The sequence below is a fragment of the Entelurus aequoreus genome, linkage group LG21 (assembly GCF_033978785.1).
Source record: "Entelurus aequoreus isolate RoL-2023_Sb linkage group LG21, RoL_Eaeq_v1.1, whole genome shotgun sequence".
NCBI classification, from domain to species: domain Eukaryota; kingdom Metazoa; phylum Chordata; class Actinopteri; order Syngnathiformes; family Syngnathidae; genus Entelurus; species Entelurus aequoreus.
In genome coordinates, this window is record NC_084751.1 from 37,577,464 (window position 1) to 37,603,390 (window position 25,927).

At 40.4% G+C, this 25,927-nt stretch overlaps 2 protein-coding genes across 5 annotated transcripts in view; one reads left to right on the plus strand and one right to left on the minus strand.

Moving 5' to 3' along the window:
• Positions 1 to 12,502, minus strand: part of cenpe (centromere protein E) — a 63,331-nt gene extending 50,829 nt beyond the window's left edge. For all 4 annotated transcript variants that reach the window (XM_062031617.1, XM_062031620.1, XM_062031619.1 and 1 more), the window contains exons 1-10: positions 12,352 to 12,502; positions 7,951 to 8,063; positions 7,772 to 7,861; positions 7,206 to 7,327; positions 6,997 to 7,116; positions 4,642 to 4,723; positions 3,150 to 3,217; positions 1,919 to 1,990; positions 1,782 to 1,833; positions 1,595 to 1,682 (exon numbers count right to left, since the gene is read on the minus strand). In XM_062031617.1, the coding sequence (XP_061887601.1) occupies positions 1,595 to 1,682; positions 1,782 to 1,833; positions 1,919 to 1,990; positions 3,150 to 3,217; positions 4,642 to 4,723; positions 6,997 to 7,116; positions 7,206 to 7,327; positions 7,772 to 7,861; positions 7,951 to 8,063; positions 12,352 to 12,407 (863 nt within the window). In that variant the 5' untranslated portion in view covers positions 12,408 to 12,502. The remainder of the gene's footprint in view (positions 1 to 1,594; positions 1,683 to 1,781; positions 1,834 to 1,918; positions 1,991 to 3,149; positions 3,218 to 4,641; positions 4,724 to 6,996; positions 7,117 to 7,205; positions 7,328 to 7,771; positions 7,862 to 7,950; positions 8,064 to 12,351) is intronic.
• A 1,221-nt stretch (positions 12,503 to 13,723) lies between these two features.
• The window catches only part of LOC133638729 (cilia- and flagella-associated protein 44-like), a 65,837-nt gene continuing 53,633 nt past the window's right edge, over positions 13,724 to 25,927 (plus strand). The window contains 9 exon segments of the mRNA XM_062031621.1: positions 13,724 to 13,967; positions 16,121 to 16,248; positions 16,344 to 16,506; positions 18,445 to 18,547; positions 18,627 to 18,843; positions 19,891 to 20,005; positions 24,484 to 24,648; positions 24,739 to 24,894; positions 24,990 to 25,037. Coding sequence (XP_061887605.1) covers positions 13,932 to 13,967; positions 16,121 to 16,248; positions 16,344 to 16,506; positions 18,445 to 18,547; positions 18,627 to 18,843; positions 19,891 to 20,005; positions 24,484 to 24,648; positions 24,739 to 24,894; positions 24,990 to 25,037 — 1,131 coding nt within the window. The 5' untranslated portion in view covers positions 13,724 to 13,931.

The following is a 25,927-nucleotide window of genomic DNA, read 5'->3' on the forward strand; positions in this document are numbered from 1 at the left end:
TTCAACCCTCTTCAACATCTACATGATTCCCCTCGGGTGTGTAGCCAGCAGGCATGGAATTAATTTCCACTGCTATGCTAACGACACAACTCTGCATCAAGGTCTTCCCCTCTGCCACTGTTGATAGTCTGAGCTCCGAGCTGCAGAGAAGCTTATCCATCCCTTTTCTCCTCCAGGTTTGATTACTGTAACACACGTCTCATCTGAATCCCTGGCAGGAGCCTCCAAAAGCTCCAGTATGTTCAGAACAGCGCTGCCAGGGTCCTGATGAGGGTGAGGAAATACGAGCACATCACCCCCATCCTCCGCACACTTCACTGGCTCCCCACCTATGGGCGCATTGAATACAAGGTCCTCTTGCACACCCACCACTGTCTGCAAGGTGATGCCCCCATTTACCTCACTGACCTGCTCACACCACACACCTCAACCAGAACCCGGGACACGGCTCAAAATTATGGGGGACAAGGCTTTTGAAGCTGCCACTCTGCGTCTGTGTAATACCCTTCCTGACCACCAAATACCATTCAACCCCAAGCCATACAAGGTCATCTCAGTGACAATGGTCACCGCAAAAAGACAGGGACATGAAGTCGCCAGGCACAGGTGCCTGTATAAGCTTCTCAAACACCAACCATTTGTCCCACTGAATTGTGACAGTGACAGCAGTGATGATGATGAGGAGAGTACAGGTAATCAGATTCATGAACAGGATCAACAACGACAACAACAAGGTCCGGATCAAGACCAGAGGAGATACCCTGTCAGAGCAGACAGACGACTCCCAAGGAGACTCTTGGACTGAATTAACCTTTGAATTTCTGTTTGCTCCTGTATACTAATGTCAGGAGGCATTTGTTATCCATTTCAAATATTTGTATTGTATTGTCATTGTGAAAGTTTGAACTGGCAAAATCTTTAGTTTGACTTAAGTTAAGTGTCACCACACAGTCCTTTTTTCAACAGAAACAAGGACATTTAATTTGAAAGAAAAGGAGGGATGTAATGTGAAAATGGGCACGGCCCCTTTAAGAGACTGAGTTCTCGAGTCTCTCACGTGATCCCGGAAGTTGGATGTTGAGAGCGGTACCGATGCCAGTAAAGAGTACAGCGGAGTATGATTGATGTTTGAAGGTGTTCATTAAACACAGTTCTATAAAGCAAGAGTGGACATTACATTTCTACAGTTTCTATACACTTCACAATAAATACATTGACGGCAAACTCCGTACCTTGCTAGCTTGTGTGCTTTAACTTTTTTTAAACTCTTATTTTGTTCGCGCAGGCAGGATAGAGCAGCACTTTATTGTGAAGACAGGAACTGTGCAGTCGGTCTTTAAGCTTTTGACAGCAGGTTTCTTGCCTTCCTGCCGGTTGCTTTTTTCTTCATACTGAAGTCACTGCAGCCAGCGTCATCTTACAAGTTCCTCGGGTGCCGTGAATGTCAATTAAGTGCCGAAAGTTACGTCATTTGTGAAGATTGATGGTCGCTAATTTTTAGGTCTGTTTTTTTAATGCCTGGCTGGCGATCGACTGACACACCCCCCGCGATCGACGTAATGGTCACCCTTGGTCTATACTGTTATTTACATACCTCTGGCTTTCTTCACTAAGTTTTTTTATCACTTGGCCGAGTGTGAAAAGGCTGCGATTGATATTGCAGCCTTCTTTGAAGCGGGCTCCTGTGACAATAAAATAAGCCAAAATTAGTGTTTAGTCAAGTAAACAAAGACAAAGATTTTCAGCTTCAACACTAAAAAAGTATTTGAGCTGAAATTTACCTTCAGCCCCCGTTTGGCTCGCTCTCTCTGATCCAGCCAAGTCAACTAAATTCTAAAATAGAGAAATAAGAATTATTAAAGGAAAACTGTAGTAAAAAAAATAACAAAAATTCTAATGATAAAAGAAGCCATCTTACCAAATGGGAAACAATAACTGCTCCATCTGAATTTTCACCTGATGCCGGGTCACTTCTTTCACTCTCTAGGATCTAAAGAGAACGCAAAAGATGTGTGATTATTTTGGTAGTAAATTAAGCATAATTATTTGATTAGAATAAACCAATCATTGTCATTTCGCCAATGGATTCGTCCCCCAAATAGTGTTCAAAACGTGTACAACACACTCCAAACCAATCAAATGTATCCCTGCAATGGCATTCATCACCCACCCACCTTACATTGAGATGTCAATCTGTGATGATAATCTCTCATCGTCTCATTTACCAACAAAATCACAGCTATAAATTGTTAACGCTTCGCCAATGTTTTCAACAAAAGCGAGGGTGAACGACATGCAATGTGTGGAACAGAGTTTGATGGACAAGCACTTTTTAAACAGAGCAAGATTGGTGTAACACATCCTGTCAGGCCTACAAATTAAAACAAACCCCTTAAAATAACAATTGCACCATAGTCAAGTGCAAAAATGGCAGCTAATGTAACATCTGCACTTGAGGCTCGCAGACAAATCATGTGTAAAGTAAAGGCGGGCAGCAGATACGTTTTTCCTTCTCTCACTTCTGTCTGACAAAAGTCGAAAAGAGAATGCTTTACCAACTCACTGAGACCGAGATAATTAAGGTGGTAAAATTTCAACATAACTCCCCACATAAATTTTTATTAAATAAAATATAAAGACTTGTAAATACAAATACCATACATTACTTGTGACCACACATTACAATGTCAGTTACAAATATTTTTTTAAATTGAAGCAGCGTCCCCTAAATCAGGCATTTTTCAGCCGCATAAATCACAAAACCCCTACACCACGTAAGGGCTGCAAAAAACATTAAAAAGTCAGTATGTCTCAATAATACAAACGGAATATGTTTTACAATTCAAGATTCAAGATTGTTTATTGTCATATGCACAGTTACTTTGCTAGTCCACCCTTCAACAAGTCACACGGTACTTAGCTAAAATAAAAATAAAAATACAAGGCACAGTAAGTAACATTATATTATTGTACATTCTGATTGACAGTCAACAGTATAAATATGGAGGTGACCTTGGGTCACAGCAGCAGTTAAAGTGTCTTTAGTGATCAAAGGTGAAAAGTGTCTACAGTGATGGTTCACAGTTCGGGGGTGGTCATGGTAGCTGTCTTTTGTTCAAAAAGATAGAAGACAATAAAACAATACTTACCATTCGAAAAATCGTGTGTGAACGGCTGCTCCGTTGGTTCATTTTAGTCTTTTCATAGTGACGATTCTCTGTAAGGTTAAACACACATTGGTCATTAAAAACAATGCATAGTGTTAAAGGCCTACTGAAATGATTTTTTTTTATTTAAACGGGGATAGCAGATCCATTCTGTGTCATACTTGATCATTTCGCGATATTGCCATATTTTTGCTGAAAGGATTTAGTAGAGAACAACGACGATAAAGTTCGCAAGTTTTGGTCTCTGATTAAAAAAAGCCTTGCCCCTACCGGAAGTAGTGTGACGACACCGGAGGAAGGACTGCTCACATTTTCCTATTGTTTACACTAGCAGCGAGAGAGATTCGGACCGAGAAAGCGACGATTACCCCATTAATTTGAGCGAGGATGAAAAATTTGTGGACGAGGAACGTGAAAGTTCAGGACTAGCGTGCAGTGCAGAACGTATCTTTTTTCGCTCTGACCGTAACTTAGGTACAAGGGTTCTTTGGATTCCACACTCTCTCCTTTTTCTATTGTGGATCACGGATTTGTATTTTAAACCACCTCGGATACTATATCCTCTTGAAAATGAGAGTCGAGAACGCGAAATGGACATTCACAGTGACTTTTATCTCCACGACAATACATCGGTGAAGCTCTTTAGCTACTGAGCTAACGTGATAGCATCTGGCTTTACTGCATATAGAAACAAAACAAATAAGTCCCTGACTGGAAGGATAGACAGAAGATCTACAATACTACCAAACTCTGGACATGTAAATACACGGTTAATGCTTTCCAGCTTGGCGAAGCTTAGCAATGCTGTTGCTAACGACGCCATTGAAGCTAACTTAGCTACGAAACCTCGACAGAGCTATGCTAAAAACATTAGCTCTGCACCTACGCTAGCTCTCATCTGCTCATCACGACCCGTGCTCACCTGCGTTCCAGCGATTGACGGTACGACGAAGGACTTCACCCGATCATCGATGCGGTTGGCGGCCCGGAGTCGGAGGAAGTCAAGGTGAGGTCGTTCGGCTAGCGCGTCTGCTATCCTCAAAGTCCTCCTGGTTGTGTTGCTGTAGTCCGCCGCTAATACACCGATCGCACCTACAGCTTTCTTCTTTGCAGTCTCCATTGTTCATTAAACAAATTCCAAAAGATTCACCAACACAGATGTCCAGAATACTGTGGAATTTTGGGATGAAAACAGAGCTTTTTTGTATTGGATTCAATGGGTCCGAATACTTCCGTATCAACCGCTGACGTCACGCGCATACGTCATCATATCTAGACGTTTTCAACCGGAAGTGTGGCGGGAAATTTAAAATTGCACTTTATAAGTTAACCCGGCCGTATTGGCATGTGTTGCAATGTTAAGATTTCATCATTGATATATATACTATCAGACTGCGTGGTCGGTAGTAGTGGGTTTCAGTAGGCCTTTAACCACCAAAGAAATCTTCTAGATGAGCTAAAACCTCAGACTTACTTTCTCCTTTACGAATCCAAGCAAGCGCTTGTGCAGGAGAATTGACCACTTCTTCCGTCAGGTCAGCAACATAGATGTTTTTCTGCATACAGCATGTTCAACATTTCAATTTGGAATTTACAAAAAAGGACAGAAAGCACTGCTGTGCATTCTGAAACAATTTCTCTGTAGATTTGATATAATTATATAATTCTGATGGGGACATCAAATGTGTGCATCACAAAAATGAAAAATCTGAAAATTCAAAGATTCAGTGTAACGTCACAGTCAGGGACAGAACTTATGCATAACTGCATTTGGATTGTATGACCAAAAATAAATTAAAATCAAGTTTCCACTACGTCTGAAAAATTCATGCAGGGCAGTTAAGTCTGCAAGGTGGGTCGCTGCAAGGATGTCTCTTTCAAGAGTCAAGTTTCCATGTCCTTGAGTACTTAAGGGGTCATATGATTAAAACACTTCTCTGTGGTCTACATAACATGTCATACTGGTTCTTTGTTCAAAATTTTGCCTAAGTTATGTTTTACAGAACATCTTTAAGCCGCTTTCTGACTGTCACTTCAGGATGTGCCGTTTTGTGGGCGGTCTTATTTACGTGCCTCCATTTCCATGTCAGGTCTATTAACAGATACGAGTTCAAACAATACGCTACTTTGTATTAGAAATGGGAACTCCATTGTTTTCCACCAGTTAAAAGTTTAATTTGCGGACCCCTCAGATGTAAAGACATGATGTCTCCAAAGAAAAATGTGGTCGAGCCGAGCAGTAATATCTATTTCAGTGAATAATGGTTTAAATCTTTTGAAAATTATTTTTCTTAAGAGTGTGAAAATCCACTCAGAATCAGAATAACTTTATTGTCATTGTATGGAAACAACGAAATTGGACAGCAATCCAGCTCAGTGCTTTTAAAACAAACCTACATAAAATAGTGTTAAGACAACAACAATAATAAAACAATTTAAAATTTAAAAACATAATAAAATGTTAAAAAAACATATTGCACAGTAGATCTTTATCAGAGGTAAGCAAGTAATAAAGTGGTGAGTGTTCAGGTAAGTGCAGAGTTTAGGGCAATAACAGCTCTAGGATAGAAACTGTTTTTTAGTCTATTTGCCCTTGCTTTGATGGTCTTATAACGCCTCCCATTTCAAATATTTTTTCATGATCGCTTATGTATTTGCCTATAAACCTTTCAGAATATAGCCAAATTTGCACAGATGCAGGCAAATAAACCGTAGCCTGACTCCAGACCACCACCTGAAACGTGGAAGTGCTTATAGGTCACGCGATTGCAATCCAGCAATATAGTAAGTTAATACAAATCAGGGGCCGTACTTATCAAGCTTCTTAGAATTACTCCTAAGAAGTCTGCTAAGAGTTGACTTAAGAGTAAATAAATATCTCCGCTGAAAGCTGCACTTAAAAGTTAGTTATCAAGCGTCTTACTCACACTTTCAGCGAAGTGTAGGACTGAATCTTAAGTGTCACACTCAGAGCTGAATTACGACATTACTATGTGCCGTAAACGGAATTTTAGGTGACGTCATTTCTGTGTCCATAGAAATGACCAATCACGGAAGGGAATCCGTTGTCTAAGAATAAAGAAATATCTTGGAAATATTTAAGTGGACAATGGGAGTGTATATTTTGACAATAAACTACAAAATAATACAAAACAAACTAGTCCCCGCCGGCACTCACGCTACCGCTCCCTCTCTTCTCTCGCCCACACACTCACTGACGTCACTCACCTCACGGCCACACACATACGCTACTGTCATAACATTTTCTTTCCAATTCATTAATTAGGCAACTAATTTGAAACTGGTGTGGGTGGCTCTATATATACTAGCCCACTGCAGACACATGCAGAAATCAACAAGGAATCGAAAAGTATTAAATCTGTGACAAAAATAATATCCGCTCTGTCTAAACGATACCGTTTGATCAGCTGCTCGTCATCAAAAAAAACCAACATTGTTCCGTTCCCTGAACGTTCGCGCACGTCTCTCTCGCCCAAGTGCCATCCCCTGCTGGCAACTTCTAACCACTTAAGACACCTCTGAAGGTCTCTTAAATATCGTGGAGAGTAGGAGTGATTCTTAGACTTAAGAACGTTGATAAAAAGCTTTTATTCTTAAGTTTGAGAGTAGGACTAAATTTCGCAAATTCTCAGGACTTAAGTGTAAAATGGCACTCTGAGAAGCTTGATAAGTACGGCCCCAGGAGTATACCACTCTGCTGTTCCGGCACTAAAAGACATACAGATTACTGACACTGCATGTGATGCTCCAGAACAGTGAAATGTTACAATTACTTGTTTTTTTCCCCCCCAAAATAAATTCAACTCACATTGAGTGTCTCTCTGACTTCTAGAGGTTTTCTTTTCCAGCTGCCAACAAGGAGATCAGTCACAGTTTCATTGTAGATTTCCATATAAGATACCCTCAGAAGAAACTTCTTATTCGGACACTGCAGATCAAAGGCAAAACATCAGTAAAAAAATATGTTAAATTATGCAATACAGCATATTTCACATAAAAATGTACAATATATTTTACATTTTTTTTAATGGTTTGGAACACATCTTCAACAGCCATTGGTATGACACCAGGGGCGTGGCCACTCCCCATCATAGTGAATGTCTTTCCTGAGGATGTCTGTCCATAAGCAAATATGGTGCCTGTTGGGAAAAAACAGACAATGTAATGAATTACTTACAGTGCCTTACAAAAGTGGGCCACCCCTTACATTTCAGCAGCCATGTTATTACATCAAAGGACAATACTATTAGAAATAAAACTATTTAAGCCTCATAAGTGTACTGCTTGTTTAGTACAATACATTTCAAATCCACCTTCACATTCCCATGCAAATCTAGACAAGTCACTTCTATCACCTTACTTGATTGAAAGCAAGGCCATTAATTATCTTGCTACTCACTCACTTTGCAAGTTACTTAGACAATAACTGCTGTGTTTTAACACATTTTCAACTGATATTTTATGTATACCGTACTCTCTGCACTTCTATGGTATTGTCCCTGCTGTAATAAAAATGGTTGCGATGTAAAGGGTGCACTCACTTGTGTTACTGTCTGACTTACAGACACGTTACAATCACATACCGTTGTATCCTTCGACAGTTGAAACAACCAACGGCTTTGCGATAGCCTGGTAAAGTTGATCGGTTGTTTGTTCCGCGGTGAACACCCGGTCTATTCAAAACAAACACAAGTGTAAACTAGATTGTGCTACAATTCTATTCTACTCAACGTTCTCAGATGATTTAGGCAGGAAACCACACCAAAACTGAAGCTCTTTGTTGAGTTGCCATCATCAATCTGATAAATTGATTTCTTATCAGCTTTCCAGAAAAGTTGCACAGGCTCTGTCGTATCTGAGTCAACACTTTCCTCTCTGTAACAAAGACAATTTATTAGAGATTCTTAAAAGCAAAAATACAAGTGTGAAAAAAGCAGAAACCAGAGGAGCATGTGTAAAGTGCTTTGAACAAACATCTGCTAATAACTGGGGCTTTACAGATTAAAATATGCTCGTGACAGACCTGATTGCGTTTTGTAAATAGTATGTAGGACTTTTAGGTCCTTCAAAGCAAAGGTTTGACTGTAGCTGATCAGTGGATTGACATTTTTTACTTGGAACGGAAGTAGTACAGTACACGTTTCTCAGTTGCCTATCAAAAAAAATCCAAAAAGATATATTTACCAACGTTTCTTGTTTTGGTTGCAATTTGCAGTGGTGTACGAGTGATATCTTGTCACACAATTTTTCGCGTTTGAATTTTGTGAACGGAATTTTTGCATTTTTTTCGTGCTTATTCAATATAGATTTGAGTAAAGTGAGTGTTTAAAAATTCAGTGTTTTAAGTGTTTTAAAATTTGGTTTATAATCCCATGCATACCCTCCATGTGATGCATACTATGGGGCTGTTTTGACATAACTGACTGGCAGGTGCTCACGGAGCCTCATGGAGAGGACATTGACAGGCTCACAGAGCGCATCACAGACTATATCAACTTCTGTGTTGACTCAAATGTCCCATCAAGGACGGTCACCTGCTACCCAAACAACAAGCCGTGGGTGACCAAGGACATCAAAGCCCTACTGAATGAGAAGAAGAGGGCATTCAATGCTGGTAACAGGGAGGAGGTGAAAAGAGTTTAGGGGCTGCTGAAGACCAAACTGAGGGAGGCCAAGGAGAACTACAGGAGGAAGCTGGAAGGGAAGCTGAAGGACAACAACATGTAAGCGGTTTGGAGAGGTATGCAGACCATCACCGGCCTCAAACCGTCGGGGGGTAGGGGGATGGACGGAGACAAAGAGAGGACCAATGAGCTAAACCAGTTCTTTAACAGGTTTGACACAGTGGCTCCGACAAGCTCCTACCTTGACCCTGACACCCCTGATTTAGAGCTTCAATCAATATGTGTTTTAGAGTATAATTACACTAATAAACCATTCCTTTATAATACACTACTGCTGTGATTCTATAAACGGGGGTATGCCAAAGAATCACTTGATTAAAATAGTGTTTGATTTTCCTATATCTAAATGTAGTATTACTGTTAAAACGGTGGTCAAAAAAATGAAATATACTGGCTAAATAAAACCTCTGCCTTGTTTTAATGAATACTTTGGTCGACTACAATACTGTATTTTAATGTTGTCATTATAGTGGTACTTGGAGAGCACAGTCTCTTCTGAGTTGGGACTTGGTGAAAAAGTTTGTGAACCACTGCACTACTGGTTGTGTAGCGTTACGCGACAGGTCCACTGGTGTCGCTATGACAGGAGGCTTAAAATTCCATGACTTTTCCAGTTTTTATTATTCTCTTACAAACCCTTATGTTACAACTTCTACTGGGTACAACACTGATTAGAATGGACACTGCTGCCATATCACTGTTATTAGCCTTTACTTAGGTCGGGGGTCAGCAACCCGTGGCTCTTTAGTGGCTCCCTGGAGCATTTAAAAAAAAAAAGGATTAAATGGAAAAAGATGGGGGGGGGGGAAACAATGTTTTTGTTTTAGTATGTTTTTTGTTTGAGGACAAACATGAGACAAACCTTCCCAATTGTTAGAAAGCCCACTGTTTAATATGTTTGTGTGTATGCTTCACTGATGAGAGTATTTGGTGGGGACAGTGTGGCACGGTTGGGAGAGTGGCCGTTCCAGCAACTCGAGGGTTCCTGGTTCGATCCCCAGCTTCTACCAACCTAGTCACGTCCGTTGTGTCCTTGAGCAAGACACTTCACCCTTGTTCCTGATGGGTCGTGGTTAGCGCCTTGCATGACAGCTACCGCCATCAGTGTGTGAATGCGTGTGTGTGTGTGTGAATGTGGAAATAGTGTCAAAGCGCTTTGAGTACCGTATGTTCCGCACTATAAGGCGCACCTAAAAACCTCCAATTTTCTCAAAAGCTGACAGTGCGCCTTATAATCCGGTGCGCCTTATATATGGACCAATATTGAGCCACAACAGGTCTCGCAACTACGGGATGCATAACGTAACCCCAGCCTCTACTGTAGCGTCTATTCTATGTGCCTTATAATGCGGTGCGCCTTATATATGAACAAAGACATAAAATAGGCCATTCATTGAAGGTGCGCCTTATAGTGCGGAAAATACGGTACCTTGAAGGTAGAAAAGCGCTATACAAGTATAACCCATTTACCGTTTTGGTGAACATCATTTTGCCCTACTAATTCCAGCGGTTCTTGAACTCACCAAAGTGTGGACTCTTTGTTTACATGTAAACTCTTCCACTCCTTTGCCTCATTTTGTCCACCAAAAGTTTCATGCTGTGCGTAAATGCACAAAGGTGCACTTCTTTGATGTTATTGACTTGTTGGGAGTGCCAATCAGACATATTTGTTCACTGCATGACTGCAAGCTAATCAATGCTAACATGCCATTTAGGCTAGCTGTATGTACATATTGCATCATTATGCCTCGTTTATAGGTATATTTGACCTCATTTAATATCCTTTACTTTGATCCTCTTTGTATTAATTTAGTTTTGCATGTCTCATGACACATTACCTGTATGTAATATTGGCTGCATTTCAGATAGTTGTTTTGTGTGCCATGTTGTTCCAGACCACAGCAAAAATTACCTAAATCTATAAAAAGAAGACAGCTTGCCGTTTCCTTTAACTTGGACACACACATTTATACATTTGGCAAATAAAAGCCAGTAATTTGCAGGAGTTATCTCACCTTCTGAGTAGCCTCTGATTTACTAATGGTTTCCAATGTTGTAAAAATGTGTAGAATAAATGTTAAATTTCAACATCGAAATCGTAAAAGAGAATACATTTTTGGGAGTAATAATTGATAGTAAACTATCATGGAAACCTCATGTCAGACACATTAAAACAAAAATCTCCAAAAGCCTCTAAATTATAAACAAAGCAAAACTATACCTCAATGAAAATGCACCCTGTACTCTATACTGCACCTTGGTACTACCATACCTTACATACTGTGTTGAAGTATGGGGAAATACTTACCACAACACAATTCATCCTCTGATCATATTACAGAAAAGAGCAGTGCGGATCATTCACAACATTGGTTATTTAGAACATACTCATAATCTGTTTATGCAATCAAAGTTGCTCAAATTTGATGACCTTGTTAAATATAATACATTGATAATCTTATATAAAGCATTTAACAAATTATTGCCGCGTTTTTTAGAAGACGAGTGCAGGCTCATAACTTGAGAGGCTTTGGGTATTTCTTATTGCCGAGAGCTCAAACCACTCGTAAACGTTTTTGTGTGTCTGTATGCGGAGTAAAACTATGGAACAAACTGGATTTACAACACAAGCAATGCCAAACTATTAATCGATTTAAACTATTATACAAACATGGGGTCTGGTTCAAATATAGAGATGAGGGTCTTTAATTTGACCTGCTGCTATACTCTGTCTCAAAGTGTTAACATGTGCTCAATGTTTCCTTACCATTATTGCTATAGTCTATTACCATTGTTGGTATATTCATTATTCCTACATTGTTGATACAAATTATTGTTACAGTGTAATAATTATTGTTACCTGTGGTAATGCCACTATGATACAACATCTGTATTATAATCCTTGCACAAAGTAAGAGTGAAAATCATGTGAATAATCACTGAATGGAGAACTGGGGGTGGGATTAAATAAATGATCTTCTTCCCACTCCCTTTCAGGCAAAACTGGACAAACATGCACTATATTAATTTATATTATTATGTGTTGTCAACTTGTACTTATTTATGTCATTGCCTGAAATAAATAAATAAATACATGAATATATATATATATATATATATATATATATATATATATATATATATATATATATATATATACTGTATATATATATAACATTTCTGTCAACGAAGATTTGCTTCAGCCTGCGACACAGTCATTTTGATAGTAGGCTATTATAGCTAATATAGACAATTACGTCACGTGTTGCCTTCATTATAAGACTTTATAAGAGGTTTTTCGTTATTTTTGCGACTCTATACAGATTTTTTTTTTTGTATTTTTGGTCCAATATGGCTCTTTCAACGTTTTGGGTTGCCAACCCCTGACTTCGGTTGATCATAAGGTAAAAGCAAAGTTTACACTTTACACCAAATGGCATTTTTAGTTGCATTTCACCCACACTAAACAAAAAACTTACCTCTCAATTGTTGGACGAACCCGAACACAAACCTTAACCGCCGATTCTTCGGCCATTTTCCAGTTTTGAAATCAAATACTTTTTAACCGTTGATTATTTGCCTGCCGCGCTCAAAACAACTCTAACTTTGAATTCACACACGGGCGGCGTCTGCCTCCCTTTCTACTCAAACTTTGCTCCCTGATTGGTCAATGTAGCTACTGGGCGAAACCATTCACAGACGGGGGTGTTATAACAAAAACTCCGCAAAATTGTGCGGAAATAGTTTAATATATGTTGTGTATTTGCATGTTTTATGTACAAATAGGGTGCTATATTACAGTAAAGTATGTTTTTGTTTATATTACCAAAAGGTTTAATTATTTGGAACACTTCATGTAAGCGGAAACGGAAGTCGACGCCTTTTCATATAAAAGGGCAAATTCGGAGCACAGTAGCTCACGTTTAACGTTCCCTAGTCAACAGTGCGAAATAAGTTACCAAATAAAAATAAAACATTACAGTATTTGTTGTCATTTAAATCCTTTGGCTTTTTGTGCCGGGGCCTTCAAGTGGCCAAAAACGTATCGATCACATCAAACTGGCGTTGACCCAACATCGGCCGGAATTTGGATCGATACAGCCACCCTTCAATGTTTTTTTTTTATTTTTTCCTTTTTTTATTTTGATAAACCTTTTTTATAATATGCAACATTTACATACAAGCAAAGACATAATAATAATCAAAACAAGTACAGAAACAGTACAAAACAGCGCCAGGGGGTTGTAAGCTCAATAAATTAACTAATATATATATATATATGTAACAAAGTGTAAAGCCATAGGCTCACACATAGTTTTCATAGCTTTTTGATTGTTAAGAAGTGGAAAGCGTTTTAAAGTAAATTTAAAATTATTTTTTAAAGGCACAAAAAACAGCTCGGGTATTGAGAAACTTACATTTATGAATATAAAACTTAGCCAATAGTATAATGAGGTTGCAAAGGTAAAATTCATTTTCAAATGTGTTCTCATACCGTGTAAATCCAAATAGCACATATTTAAAACAAAGCACACATTTGTCATATTGTCCAGGATGAAATATACAGGGCAACATCCCTAAGACTTAAAGAGCACAGTAGGACACATTTAACGTTCCCTAGGCAACAGCGCGAAATAAGTAAACAAAATAAACAAACATGACAAAATATTGGCGTTTTGTCCCCGAGTCATCCTGTGCCCAAAACCGTATCGACCACATCAAGCTGGCGTTGACCCCACATTTGTATTGTACGTTTGCTGGTATCGAAACAACCGGTATTTGGATCGACCCAGCCACCATTCAATGTGTTTCTCGGCCGCCGACAATCTTGACGATGACGGTGACGTCACAAAGGTAGCACCTGGGTCTGCCAGCGTCAGGACTCTAGCCATTAGTCTTGCATTCATTCTTTTAACTGCAACACCTTTTGAGTTTGACTAGAACAACCTATTTTGCGTATGCATGTGTGTAAATATGAAAATATATCTATAAGATAATTTGGCAAATTTGACCTTCGGCCAGTAAAAAGTAGATTGATGACATATATGATTGTGGTGTTATGGATACAAATCCTGCTCAGGATGCTTCTAATCAGGTTTGCTGTTTTTTTTTAAAACTTTTCTCAGATATAATGCTGTTGTTTTTGTTTAAAAAAAAAACCAAGTCTCTTAAATACTGTATTGCAATTTTACACCTTGAACCAGGTGTCCCCAAACTATGGCCCGCAGGCTCAAGTTTAATATATACCTGTATATATATATATTTTTTTAAATATGCCCTGTACATCGTTCAGGCAAATCATATTGTTGATGTAGATGCCAATATCTGCTGTACAGATTTACTTTACAAAAATAAGTGTTGGATACTTGTCTTGTTCCTTTATTTGTATTTGACGTTGTTAAATGTTTGGATGAATTTAGTGTTTTGCGCAGGGGGGGATATGGAAAAAAGGAGACAGAACGTGAAATTGTGGTGACAAGAGGGGGCGGGGGACAAGGCAACAACAACACAGAATGTACAAAACCCAAAACCAGTGAAGTTTGCACGTTGTGTAATTCGTGAATAAAAACAGAATACAATGATTTGCAAATCCTTTTAAACTTATATTCAATTGAATAGACTGCAAAGACAAGATATTTAATGTTCGAACTGAGAAATGTAATTTATTTTTTTGCAAATAATCATTAATTTAGAATTTAATGGCAGCAACTCATTGCAAAAAAGTTGGCACAGGGGCATTTTTACCACTGTGTTACATGGCCTGTCCTTTTAACAACACTCAGTAAACGTTTGGGAACTGAGGAGACCAATTTTTGAAACTTTTCAGGTGGAATTATTTCCCATTCTTGCTTGGTGTACAGCTTAAGTTGTTCAACAGTCCGGGGTCTCCGTTGTGGTATTTTAGGCTTCATATTGCGCCACACATTTTCAATGGGAGACAGGTTTGGACTACAAGCAGGCCAGTCTAGTACCAGCATTGTCTAGCTGAAATAAGCAGGGGCGTCCATGATAACATTGCTTGGCTGGCAACATATGTTGCTCCAAAACCTGTATGTACCTTTCAGTATTAATGGTGCCTTCACAGATGTGTAAGTTACCCATGCCTTGGGCACTAATACACCCCCATACCATCACAGATGCTGGCTTTTGAACTTTGCGCCTACAACAATCCGGATGGTTCTTTTCCTCTTTGATCCGGAGGACACGACGTCCACAGTTTCCAAGAACAATTTCATATGTGGACTCGTCAGACCACAGAACACTTTTCCACTTTGCATCAGTCCATCTTAGATGAGCTCGGGCCCAGCGAGAGCCGGCAGCGTTTCTGGGTGTTGTTGATAAATGGCTTTGGCTTTGCATAGTAGAGTTTTAACTTGCACTTACAGATGTAGCGACAAACTGTAGTTACTGACAGTGGTTTTCTGATGTGTTCCTGAGCCCATGTGGGGATATCCTTTACACACTGATGTCGCTTTTTGATGCAGTACCGCCTGAGGGATCGAAGATCTGTAATATCATCGCTTACGTGCAGTGATTTCTCCAGATTCTCTGAACCTTTTGATGATAATACAGACCGTAGATGGTGAAATCCGTAAATTCCTTGCAATAGCTGGTTGAGAAATGTTGTTCTTAAACTGTTGGACAATTTGCTCAAGCATTTGTTCACAAAGTGGTGACCCTCGCCCCATCCTTGTTTGTGAATGACTGAGCATTTCATGGAAGCTGCTTTTATACCCAACCATGGCACCCACCTGTTCCCAATTAACCTGTTCACCTGTGGAATGTTCCAAATAAGTGTTTGATGAGCATTCCTCAACTTTGTCAGTCTTTTTTGCCACTTGTGCCAGCTTTTTTGAAACATGTTGCAGGCATCAAATTCCAAATGAGCTAATATTTGCAAAAAATTAAGTTTTCCATTCCGAACGTTGAGTATCTTGTCTTTGCAGTCTATTCAATTGAATATAGGTTGAAAAGGATTTGCAAATCATTGTATTCTGTTTTTATTTACCATTTACACAACGTGCCAACTTCACTGGTTTTGACATTCTACATGCGCTTCTTCACGCACAACGGGCCCCCCCCCCCTTGCATCATGTGTCCTTATGCACAACCCATGTTCTGAGTTTGGGGCACTGCCAGCACAGCGAAAATCTGCATCATTTTATGAATATTATAACATTTGTTACAAAAAAAAAAAAAGCATTGGCGGCGAGAAACTAGTGAAATACTTGTTGTTTACATGTGCAGGATGAGGAGAACACAGACGACAACAAGAAGTTACTACCTGTTGACCTGTACTACGATTATGAAGAGCTTTACTCCAAGCCCTTCATCACACCGGAGTCGGAACTACCCGAGAACCTCATCCTCCTCTCGTAAATTATTTTGTAAATCTTTCACAAAACGCCATCGTTTCCCTTTACGCCGTAAGAACAAACTTTCACCTGACCTCATTTCCTTTTTCTGGAAGGCACTCGTTTGGCTACGACTGTCAGCGCAGAGAAAACCTGCAGCTGCTGGACGATACAACTCTGATCTATATAGCCGGTCAGCTGCTCGTCCTGCTGGATGTTTCCACCAGGCAGCAGAGATACCTGCGCTCCTGCAGTGGTGGAGGAATCGGCGCAATCGGGGTAAGAAAACATCGTTCTTAGCTCCGACGGTAGTGCGGCCGCCCAGAAGCTTGAGGGTTCCTGGTACGAATCCAGCTTCCGCTTTCCTAGTCACTGCCAATGTGTGCTTGAGCAAGACACTTCACCCACCTTTCCTCCAGTGCTGCTCACATTGGTGCATGAATGCAAACAAATACTTGGTAGTGGTTGGCGAGGCCATTGATGCAAATTGGCAGCCATGTTTCCGTCAGTCTACCCCAGGGGTCACCAAAGCGGTGCCCGCGGGCACCAGGTCGCCCGTAAGGACCAGATGAGTCGCCCGCTGGCCTGTTCTGAAAATAGCTCAAATAGCAGCACTTACCAGTGAGCTGCCTCTATTTTTTAAATTGTATTTATCATTTATTTATCTACTAGCAAGCTGGTCTCGCGTTGCTCGACATTTTTAATTCTAAGAGAGACAAAACTCAAATAGAATTTGAAAATCCAAGAAAATATTTTAAAGACTTGGTCTTCACTTGTTTAAATAAATTCATTAATTTTTTTACTTTGCTTCTTATAACTTTCAGAAAGACAATTTTAGAGAAAAAAAACAACCTTAAAAATGATTTTAGGATTTTTAAACACATATACACTACCGTTCAAAAGTTTGGGGTCACCCAAACAATCTTGTGGACTAGCCTTCATTTCTAACAAGAATAGACTGTCGAGTTTCAGATGAAAGTTCTCTTTTTCTGGCCATTTTGAGCGTTTAATTGACCCCACAAATGTGATGCTCCAGAAACTCAATCTGCTCAAAGGAAGGTCAGTTTTGTAGCTTCTGTAACGAGCTAAACTGTTTTCAGATGTGTGAACATGATTGCACAAGGGTTTTCTAATCATCAATTAGCCTTCTGAGCCAATGAGCAAACACATTGTACCATTAGAACACTGGAGTGATAGTTTCTGGAAATGGGCCTCTATACACCTATGTAGATATTGCACCAAAAACCAGACATTTGCAGCTAGAATAGTCATTTACCACATTAGCAATGTATAGAGTGTATTTCTTTAAAGTTAAGACTAGTTTAAAGTTATCTTCATTGAAAAGTACAGTGCTTTTCCTTCAAAAATAAGGACATTTCAATGTGACCCCAAACTTTTGAACGGTAGTGTACCTTTTTACCTTTTAAATTCCTTCCTCTTCTTTCCTGACAATTTAAATCAATGTTCAAGTAATTTTTTTCATTTTTTATTGTAAAGAATAATAAATACATTTTAATTTAATTCTTCATTTTAGCTTCTGTTTTTTCGAGAAAGAATATTTGTGAAATATTTCTTCAAACTTATTACGATTAAAATTCAAAAAAATTATTCTGGCAAATCTAAAAAATCTGTAGAATCAAATTTAAATCTTATTTCAAAGTCTTTTGAATTTCTTTTAAAATTTTTGTTCTGGAAAATCTAGAAGAAATAATAATTTGTCTTTGTTAGAAATATAGCTTGGTCCAATTTGTTATATATTCTAACAAAGTGTAGATTGGATTTTAACCTATTTAAAACATGTCATCAAAATTCTAAAATTATCTTAATCAGGAAAAATTACTAATGATGTTCCATAAATTCTTTTTTAAATTTTTTTCAAAAAGATTCGCTAAAAGCTAGTTTTTCTCTTCTTTTTTTCGGTAGAATTTTGAATTTTAAAGAGTCGAAATTGAAGATAAACTATGTTTCAAAATTTAATTGTCATTTTTTTCCTGTTTTCTCCTCTTTTAAACCATTCAATTAAGTGTAAATATAATCAATTATTAATAATAACATAGAGTTAAAGGTAAATTGAGAAAATTGGCTATTTCTGGCAATTTATTTAAGTGTGTATCAAACTGGTAGCCCTTCGCATTAATCAGTACCCAATAAGTAGCTCTGGTTTCAAAAAGGTTGGTGACCCCTGGTCTACCCTATGTAGTTTGTGTGTGTGTTAAGGTAAACCCAGGCAGAGAGTATTTTGCTGTGGCAGAGAAGGGAGTCAAGCCCCTCTTGATAGTATATGAATACCCTTCAATAAAAACATACCGCATCCTCAGAGGTAAGTAGGACCAAGATCCAGCATTGTTGATGGAGTGGTTGTGTGTGGTCATTTGTAAGTGTAACCTATGTGTGTGTAGATGGTACGGATCTCGCATTCAGCTCTGTCAACTTTAACATCGACGGTAGTCTCCTGGCCAGCCTGGGCAGTGCACCTGACTACATGTTGACAGTGTGGAACTGGAGGCAAGAGGAAGTGATGCTCCGGTGCAAAGCTATTTCTCAGGAGGTCTACAAAGTCAGCTTCTCCCCGTACAACCCTGGACTACTGACATCATCGGGATCGGGACACATCAAGTAACGAAAGACACACTGTATACTCCAAACTAGAGATGTCCGATAATGGCTTTTTGCCGATATTCCGATATTGTCCAACTCTTAATTACCGATTCCGATATCAACCGATACCGATACATGCAGTCGTGGAATTAGGACATTATTATGCCTAATTTTGTTGTGATGCCCCGCTGGATGCATTAAACAATGTAACAAGGTTTTCCCAAAATAAATCAACTCCAGTTATGGAAAGAAATGCCAACATGGCACTGCCATATTTATTATTGAAGTCACAAAGTGCATTGTTTTTTTTAACATGCCTCAAAACAGCAGCTTGGAATTTGGGACATGCTCTCCCTGAGAGAGCATGAGGAGGTTGAGGTGGGCGGGGTTGAGGGGGTAGCGGGTAGCGGGGGGTGTATATTGTAGCGTCCCGGAAGAGTTAGTGCTGCAAGGGGTTCTGGGTATTTGTTCTGTTACGGTGCGGATGTTCTCCCGAAATGTGTTTGTCATTCTTGTTTGGTGTGGGTTCACAGTGTGGCGCATATTTGTAACAGTGTTAAACTTGTTTATACGGTCACCCTCAGTGTGACCTGTATGGCTGTTGACCAAGTATGCTTGCATTCACTTGTGTGTGTGAAAAGCTGTTAATATTATGTGATTGATCCGGCACGCAAAGGCAGTGCCTTTAAGGTTTATTGGCGCTCTGTACTTCTCCCTACGTCCGTGTACCACTCCGTTCAGCGGCGTTTTAAAAAGTCATGAATTTTACTTTTTGAAACCGATACCGATAATTTCCGATATTACATTTTAAAGCATTTATCGGACGATGTTATTGGCAGTCCGATATTATTTAAACATACTGTGAGGTGGAGGTAATTCAATTCAAATTCAAATTCTTCAAATAAATGTCATTGAAATTCCAAAAGTTGAATTTTGCACACCGTCAACTTGTGTACAGTCGACTGTGCAGGTTTGGAAGTTTTATCGTTCATGAAATGTCAGTGTCAAAGCTAAACATCATCAGATGTTTTTCCCATCAATAATTCAAAAATCCTCTTTACCCAGGTTCTGGAAAATGGCCAGCACGTTTACAGGTCTTAAGCTGGAGGGGCTTATTGGCCATTTTGGAAAAACTGCAGCTACTGATATTGATGGCTACATAGAACTTCCTGATGGAAAGGTTAGTATGATTCAGTTGGGTGTAGGGTTGTACGGTATAACCGGTACTAGTATAGTATCGCGGTACTTATGAATAAAAAACGGTACTATACTCTGTTTGAAAAGTACCGGTTCCCAATTATTTATTTTTTTGACGGCGCACCGTCACGTCATGACATTGCTGGTTTACGAGCAGAGGAGCGTGTTCGGCAGCGCACAATCAAGGAGTACTTACAAGCAGATACAGTGTGTAGACAGAAAAGGGAGAATGGACACATTTTGGCCTAAAAATTGACGATAAAGGTGAAGTTATAAGACTGAAACACCCTCAAGAAGAGGTGCTTTAAGACATGGCTAGCTAGCTAGCAGCTAATACCCATCCGCAGTCGTCAGTGTTTTAGCTACTTCTAAATCACTAATCCTCGCCTCCATGGCGACAAACAAAGTGAGTTTCTTACAAGTATCATCCCTGCAGGACGAGGAGGATACAATAGCTCACCGGCGTCACCGCTAACAAAAGCTAGCGCGCCTGAATGTAAACAAATGCCATAGGTGGATCTACACCTGACATCCACTGTAATGATATCAAGTACAATAGCGTATCTGTTACGGCGGGTTCGCATGTTAATGCACGGCTCGTTATCCCAAGATGCAGACGGAACTCCGCAGGCAGGGAGCAGGTAGGAAAATTATTTATTTTCCATAAATCAGGCAAAGTACAAAAATACAGAAAAGCGTGCCGATTGCAAGGGAAGCTAAGGAAAAAGCTAACGGGAAAGCTTAGCATAGAATCAGGAATCAGAGTATACCCACGTAACTCGTTGCATAGCGCAAACAAGACAGACGGGAAAGCAGGAATAAATAGCTCTCTGATTAGTGCCCGGGAGCAGGTGAGCGTCCCGAACACTAATCAGAGGCAGGTGAAAATAATCAGCACCCACGGCAAAACACAAACCCAGGGGTGCTGAAACAGAACTAAGGGAGTCTTTAACTAAACAAAACATGATCCGGCCATAGTCGATACTGCTATGATTACATCAATATTTTTTATCATCACAAAATATTTTTTCCTTTTTAAAAAAATCATATTATGTTTATAAACTCAGTAAATATGTCCCATGAGGACTTTGAACATGACCAATGTATGATCCTATAACTACTTGGTATCGGATCGATACCTAAATTTGTGGTATCATCCAAAACTAATGTAAAGCATCCAGACAACGGAAGAATAAGTGATTATTACATTTTAACAGAAGTGTAGATAGAACATGTTAAAAGAGAAAGTAAGCAGATATTAACAGTAAATTAACAAGTGGATTAATAATTCTTTTCTACAGCTTGTCCTTTAATATTTTTGACCAAATAATAGAATGAGAAATGATACGATATGTTACTGCATACGTCAGCAGACTAATTAGGAGCCTTTGTTTGTTTACTTTCTGTTATGTATCAAAGGGAAGGAGGCGACACCAAGGTGGAACTGCGGTTTACCAGGTTTATTTAAACCTTTGATGAATGTGTGGGGTGTGTATGCTACCACAAGTGAATGAGTGCGGACGATGTGTGGAATTAACAATGTGATTTTTACCAGAGGATGTTGTCGGTGCGTGTTGAATGAATCTTTCGCCGAATCCAAGGGAGAAGGCGAAGAGGCAGTCGGGGGCACGATGTCCGTGTCAAAGCAGGGGCCGAGGATCGAGGGAGGCAAGCAGAGATCCGGGAGGAGGTCGTGAGGCGAGACACGATCACAGGCAACAGGGAAGACACTGTGGAAGACACAAAGGACATCAAAAACGGGAACGAGGAAGAGCACAAGGAAGGCGAGCAAGGAACGAGGGAGGGGGTGCCAGACGTGATGCTTACTCAGGGTGATTGGCTACGTTCTGGCGAAGGTCTCTTGGGTCCGCTGGCTTTTATGCCGCTCCCTCTCATCAGGTCCAGGTGCGCTGATGCGCAATTGCCTGCAGCCTTGTCAGAATCAAAAGAATCAGAAGAGTTTTTATTGCCATTGTTTGAGAACGGGTTCACAAACTAGGAATTTTACTTGGCGCAATCGTGCAACATAAAACACATATAACACAGAATAGAATAACATGAGCTGGAACTGAGCTATCAGATCTTGTTATTGTTCATGTGTCTGATGGCCGAGGGGAAAAAACTGTTCAGGTGGCGGGAGGTGTGGGTCTGGATGGACCGTAGTCTCCTGCCTGAGGGGAGAGGGGAGAATAGTCTGTGTCCAGGGTGAGAAGAGTCAGCTGTGATCCGACCCACACGCCTCCTGGTCCTGGAGGAGAACAGGTCCTGGAGGGGTGGGAGTTTGCAGCCAATCACCTACTCAACAGCACGTACCATGTGCTGCAGTCGATGCTTGTCCCGGACTGTGGCGCCGGGGAACCACACGGTGACGGAGTAGGTGAGGATGGACTCGATGATTGCTGAGTAGAACTGCACCAGCATCTCGGTCAGCACCTTCAGTTTTTTCAATTGCCGCAGGAAGTATATCCTTTGCTGGGCCTTCTTGATGTCGATGCGTGGGCGTGCTGCACCCAGCACGAGCAGGGGCGTGTCCAAGCGTGTTGCCAGCAGAGGTCCCGGCAGCTCCAGCTGCCGAGGAAAAGTGGGTTCGAGTCCGTGCCGTGACACTTTCCACAAACCCCGTTTCCATATGAGTTGGGAAATTGTGTTAGATGTAAATATAAACGGACTACAATGATTTGCAAATCATTTTCAACCCATATTCAGTTGAATATGCTACAAAGACAACATATTTGATGTTCAAACTGATAAACATTATTTTTTTTGCAAATAATCATTAACTTTAGAATTTGATGCCAGCAACACGTGACAAAGAAGTTGGGAAAGGTGGCAATAAATACTGATAAAGTTGAGGAATGCTCATCAAACACTTATTTGGAACATCCCACAGGTGAACAGGCAAATTGGGAACAGGTGGGTGCCATGATTGGGTATAAAAGTAGATTCCATGAAATGCTCAGTCATTCACAAACAAGGATGGGGCGAGGGTCACCACTTTGTCAACAAATGCGGGAGCAAATTGTTGAACAGTTTAAGAAAAACCTTTCTCAACCAGCTATTGCAAGGAATTTAGGGATTTCACCATCTCAGTCCGTAATATCATCAAAGGGTTCAGAGAATCTGGAGAAATCACTGCCTAAGCCCGTGACCTTCGATCCCTCTGGCTGTACTGCATCAACAAGCGACATCAGTGTGTAAAGGATATCACCACATGGGCTCAGGAACACTTCAGAAACCCACTGTCAGTAACTACAGTTGGTCGCTACATCTGTAAGTGCAAGTTAAAACTCTCCTATGCAAGGCGAAAACCATTTATCAACAACACCCAGAAACGCCGTCGGCTTCGCTGGTTCTGAGCTCATCTAAGATAGACTGATACAAAGTGGAAAAGTGTTCTGTGGTCTGACGAGTCCACATTTCAAATTGTTTTTGGAAACTGTGGACGTCGTGTCCTCCGGACCAAAGAGGAAAAGAACCATCCGGATTGTTATAGGCGCAAAGTTGATGGTATGGGGGTGTATTAGGGCCCAAGACATGGGTAACTTACACATCTGTGAAGGCGCCATTAATGCTGAAAGGTACATACAGGTTTTGGAGAAACATATGTTGCCATCCAAGCAACGTTACCATGGACGCCCCTGCTTATTTCAGCAAGACAATGCCAAGCCACGTGTTACAACAGCGTGGCTTCATAGTAAAAGAGTGCGGGTACTAGACTGGCCTGCCTGTAGTCCAGACCTGTCTCCCATTGAAAATGTGTGGTGCATTATGAAGCCTAAAATACCACAACGGAGACCCCCGGACTGTTGAACAACTTAAGCTGTACATCAAGCAAGAATGGGAAAGAATTCCACCTGAGAAGCTTAAAAATGTGTCTCCTCAGTTCAGAAACGTTTACTGAGTGTTGTTAAAAGGAAAGGCCATGTAACACAGTGGTGAACATGTCCTTTCCCAACTACTTTGGCACGTGTTGCAGCCATGAAATTCTAAGTTAATTATTATTTGCAAAAAAAAAAAAAAAGTTTATGAGTTTGAACATCAAATATCTTGTATTTGTAGTGCATTCAATTGAATATGGGTTGAAAATGATTTGCAAATCATTGTATTCCGTTTATATTTACATCTAACACAATTTCCCAACTCATATGGAAACGGGGTTTGTACTAAAAGACAAGTTGTCTAGTATGTTCACTATTTTATGTAAGGCCAAAATTGTTCTTTGATTGCAATAAGAAACATATGTTTAATGTACCGTAAGATTTTTTGTTAAAATAAAGCCAATATTGCAATTTTTTTGTGGTCCCCTTTATTTAGAGAAGTATCGAAAAGTATCAAAATACATTTTGGTACCGGTACCAAAATATTAGTATCGGGACAACCCTAGTTGGGTGTATATAGTACAGTGTAGTACACAGGATGCAACTCACAATGACATGCTGATATGCTGTGATTTCCTCTCAGGTGGTCTCTGGCTCAAACTGGGGCAACCTGCTGCTGTGGGATGGAAACGCCATCAAAGTGGAGCTCTGCAGCACCGGAGGACAAAACTGTCATGCAGGGGTTGTCCAGCCCTTTTCCTTGGAGGATGGACAGCTGATGACATTTGGCTCTGATGGAGCTATCCGGGTAAAATGGAAATGAGCGGCATATTTCAAAGGCTTGAATAGTCCTGGTTACTGTCAGTATGATGTGGGGACCATTTTTTTGACACGCCAGAGCTGGGATTTTGAGACCATTGACAGCGCTGACAGTAGCAGCGACAACAGCAAGTTTGAGATGGAAGCCATAAATGAGTTGTTGGTGGGACACCATGTCGGCTTGTCCTCAATAGTGAAAAGCTCCAAACCTGACTCTACTATGTGGTTTGCTCAGGTGCAAAGGACAAAAATCACCATGCATGTTTAAAATGTTTCATACAGCCTCGGTGACTGCTTTAAAACACATTTTTCTTCTCTGTGCTTTGGCAGGACTCCAATGGGGCCATTTGGAAACTGGATCTTTCTTTCACGTACTCGGTGAGGTTCCCCTACTGCAGACCTGGGCAATTAATTTGACTCGGGGGGCCACATTTAGACAAAAAATGTGTCTGGGGGCCGGTGTATCTATTTTTAGGAACACTAATACAAAACCTCGCAATAATGTCTGATTGAATGCTAAAAACGTTATGACAGACCGCCTTAAACGGAATGGAATTTTCCACTTTGCATCAGTCCATCTTAGATGAGCTCGGGCCCAGCGAAGCCGGCGGCGTTTCTGTCAGGTTCAAACACCGATGACATCTAACAATCAGACAAGAAGCAAGGAAACACGCAGAAACAGAGTTCAATTTAGCTCGAGGAGACACATGTTTTGGGCTGTACTCTAGTTACAGATCCAAACTACGTTCTAAAAATCAAGCCCGCGCGCCTCCTCTATTTATTAGGAAATGGCCCTATTACATCACGGTGACTGAGGGAAGGGGGGTAATCTCGACAACTCCAGTTAGACACAATATATGATTATACAAAAATGCTAATATGTTGACACTTGGTGCTATCGCCCAGTCTCTGATTTGTCTGCGTCCCGGAACCCAATGTTCGGCCTTGGCAGCCAGCAGGCCGAGTACTGGTGCTATCGCCCAGTCTCTGCTTTGTCTGGTCCCGGAACCCAATGTTCGGCCTTGGCAGCCAGCAGGCTGAGTCTGGACACAACACTGATAAAGAGGCTAGCAATCTCTTGGATTGCTAGCTCTGCACAAATACAAAAATACCCAGGGCCGGCCCGTGGCATAGGCCGTATAGGCAAATGCTAAGGGTGCCGTCCATCAGGGGGCGCCATGCCAGTGCCACAAATGTTGGAGGAAAAAAAAAAAAAAAAGTTGGTACCATTATTTCTAAATACAAAAAATAATCCCACGTTAATTAAA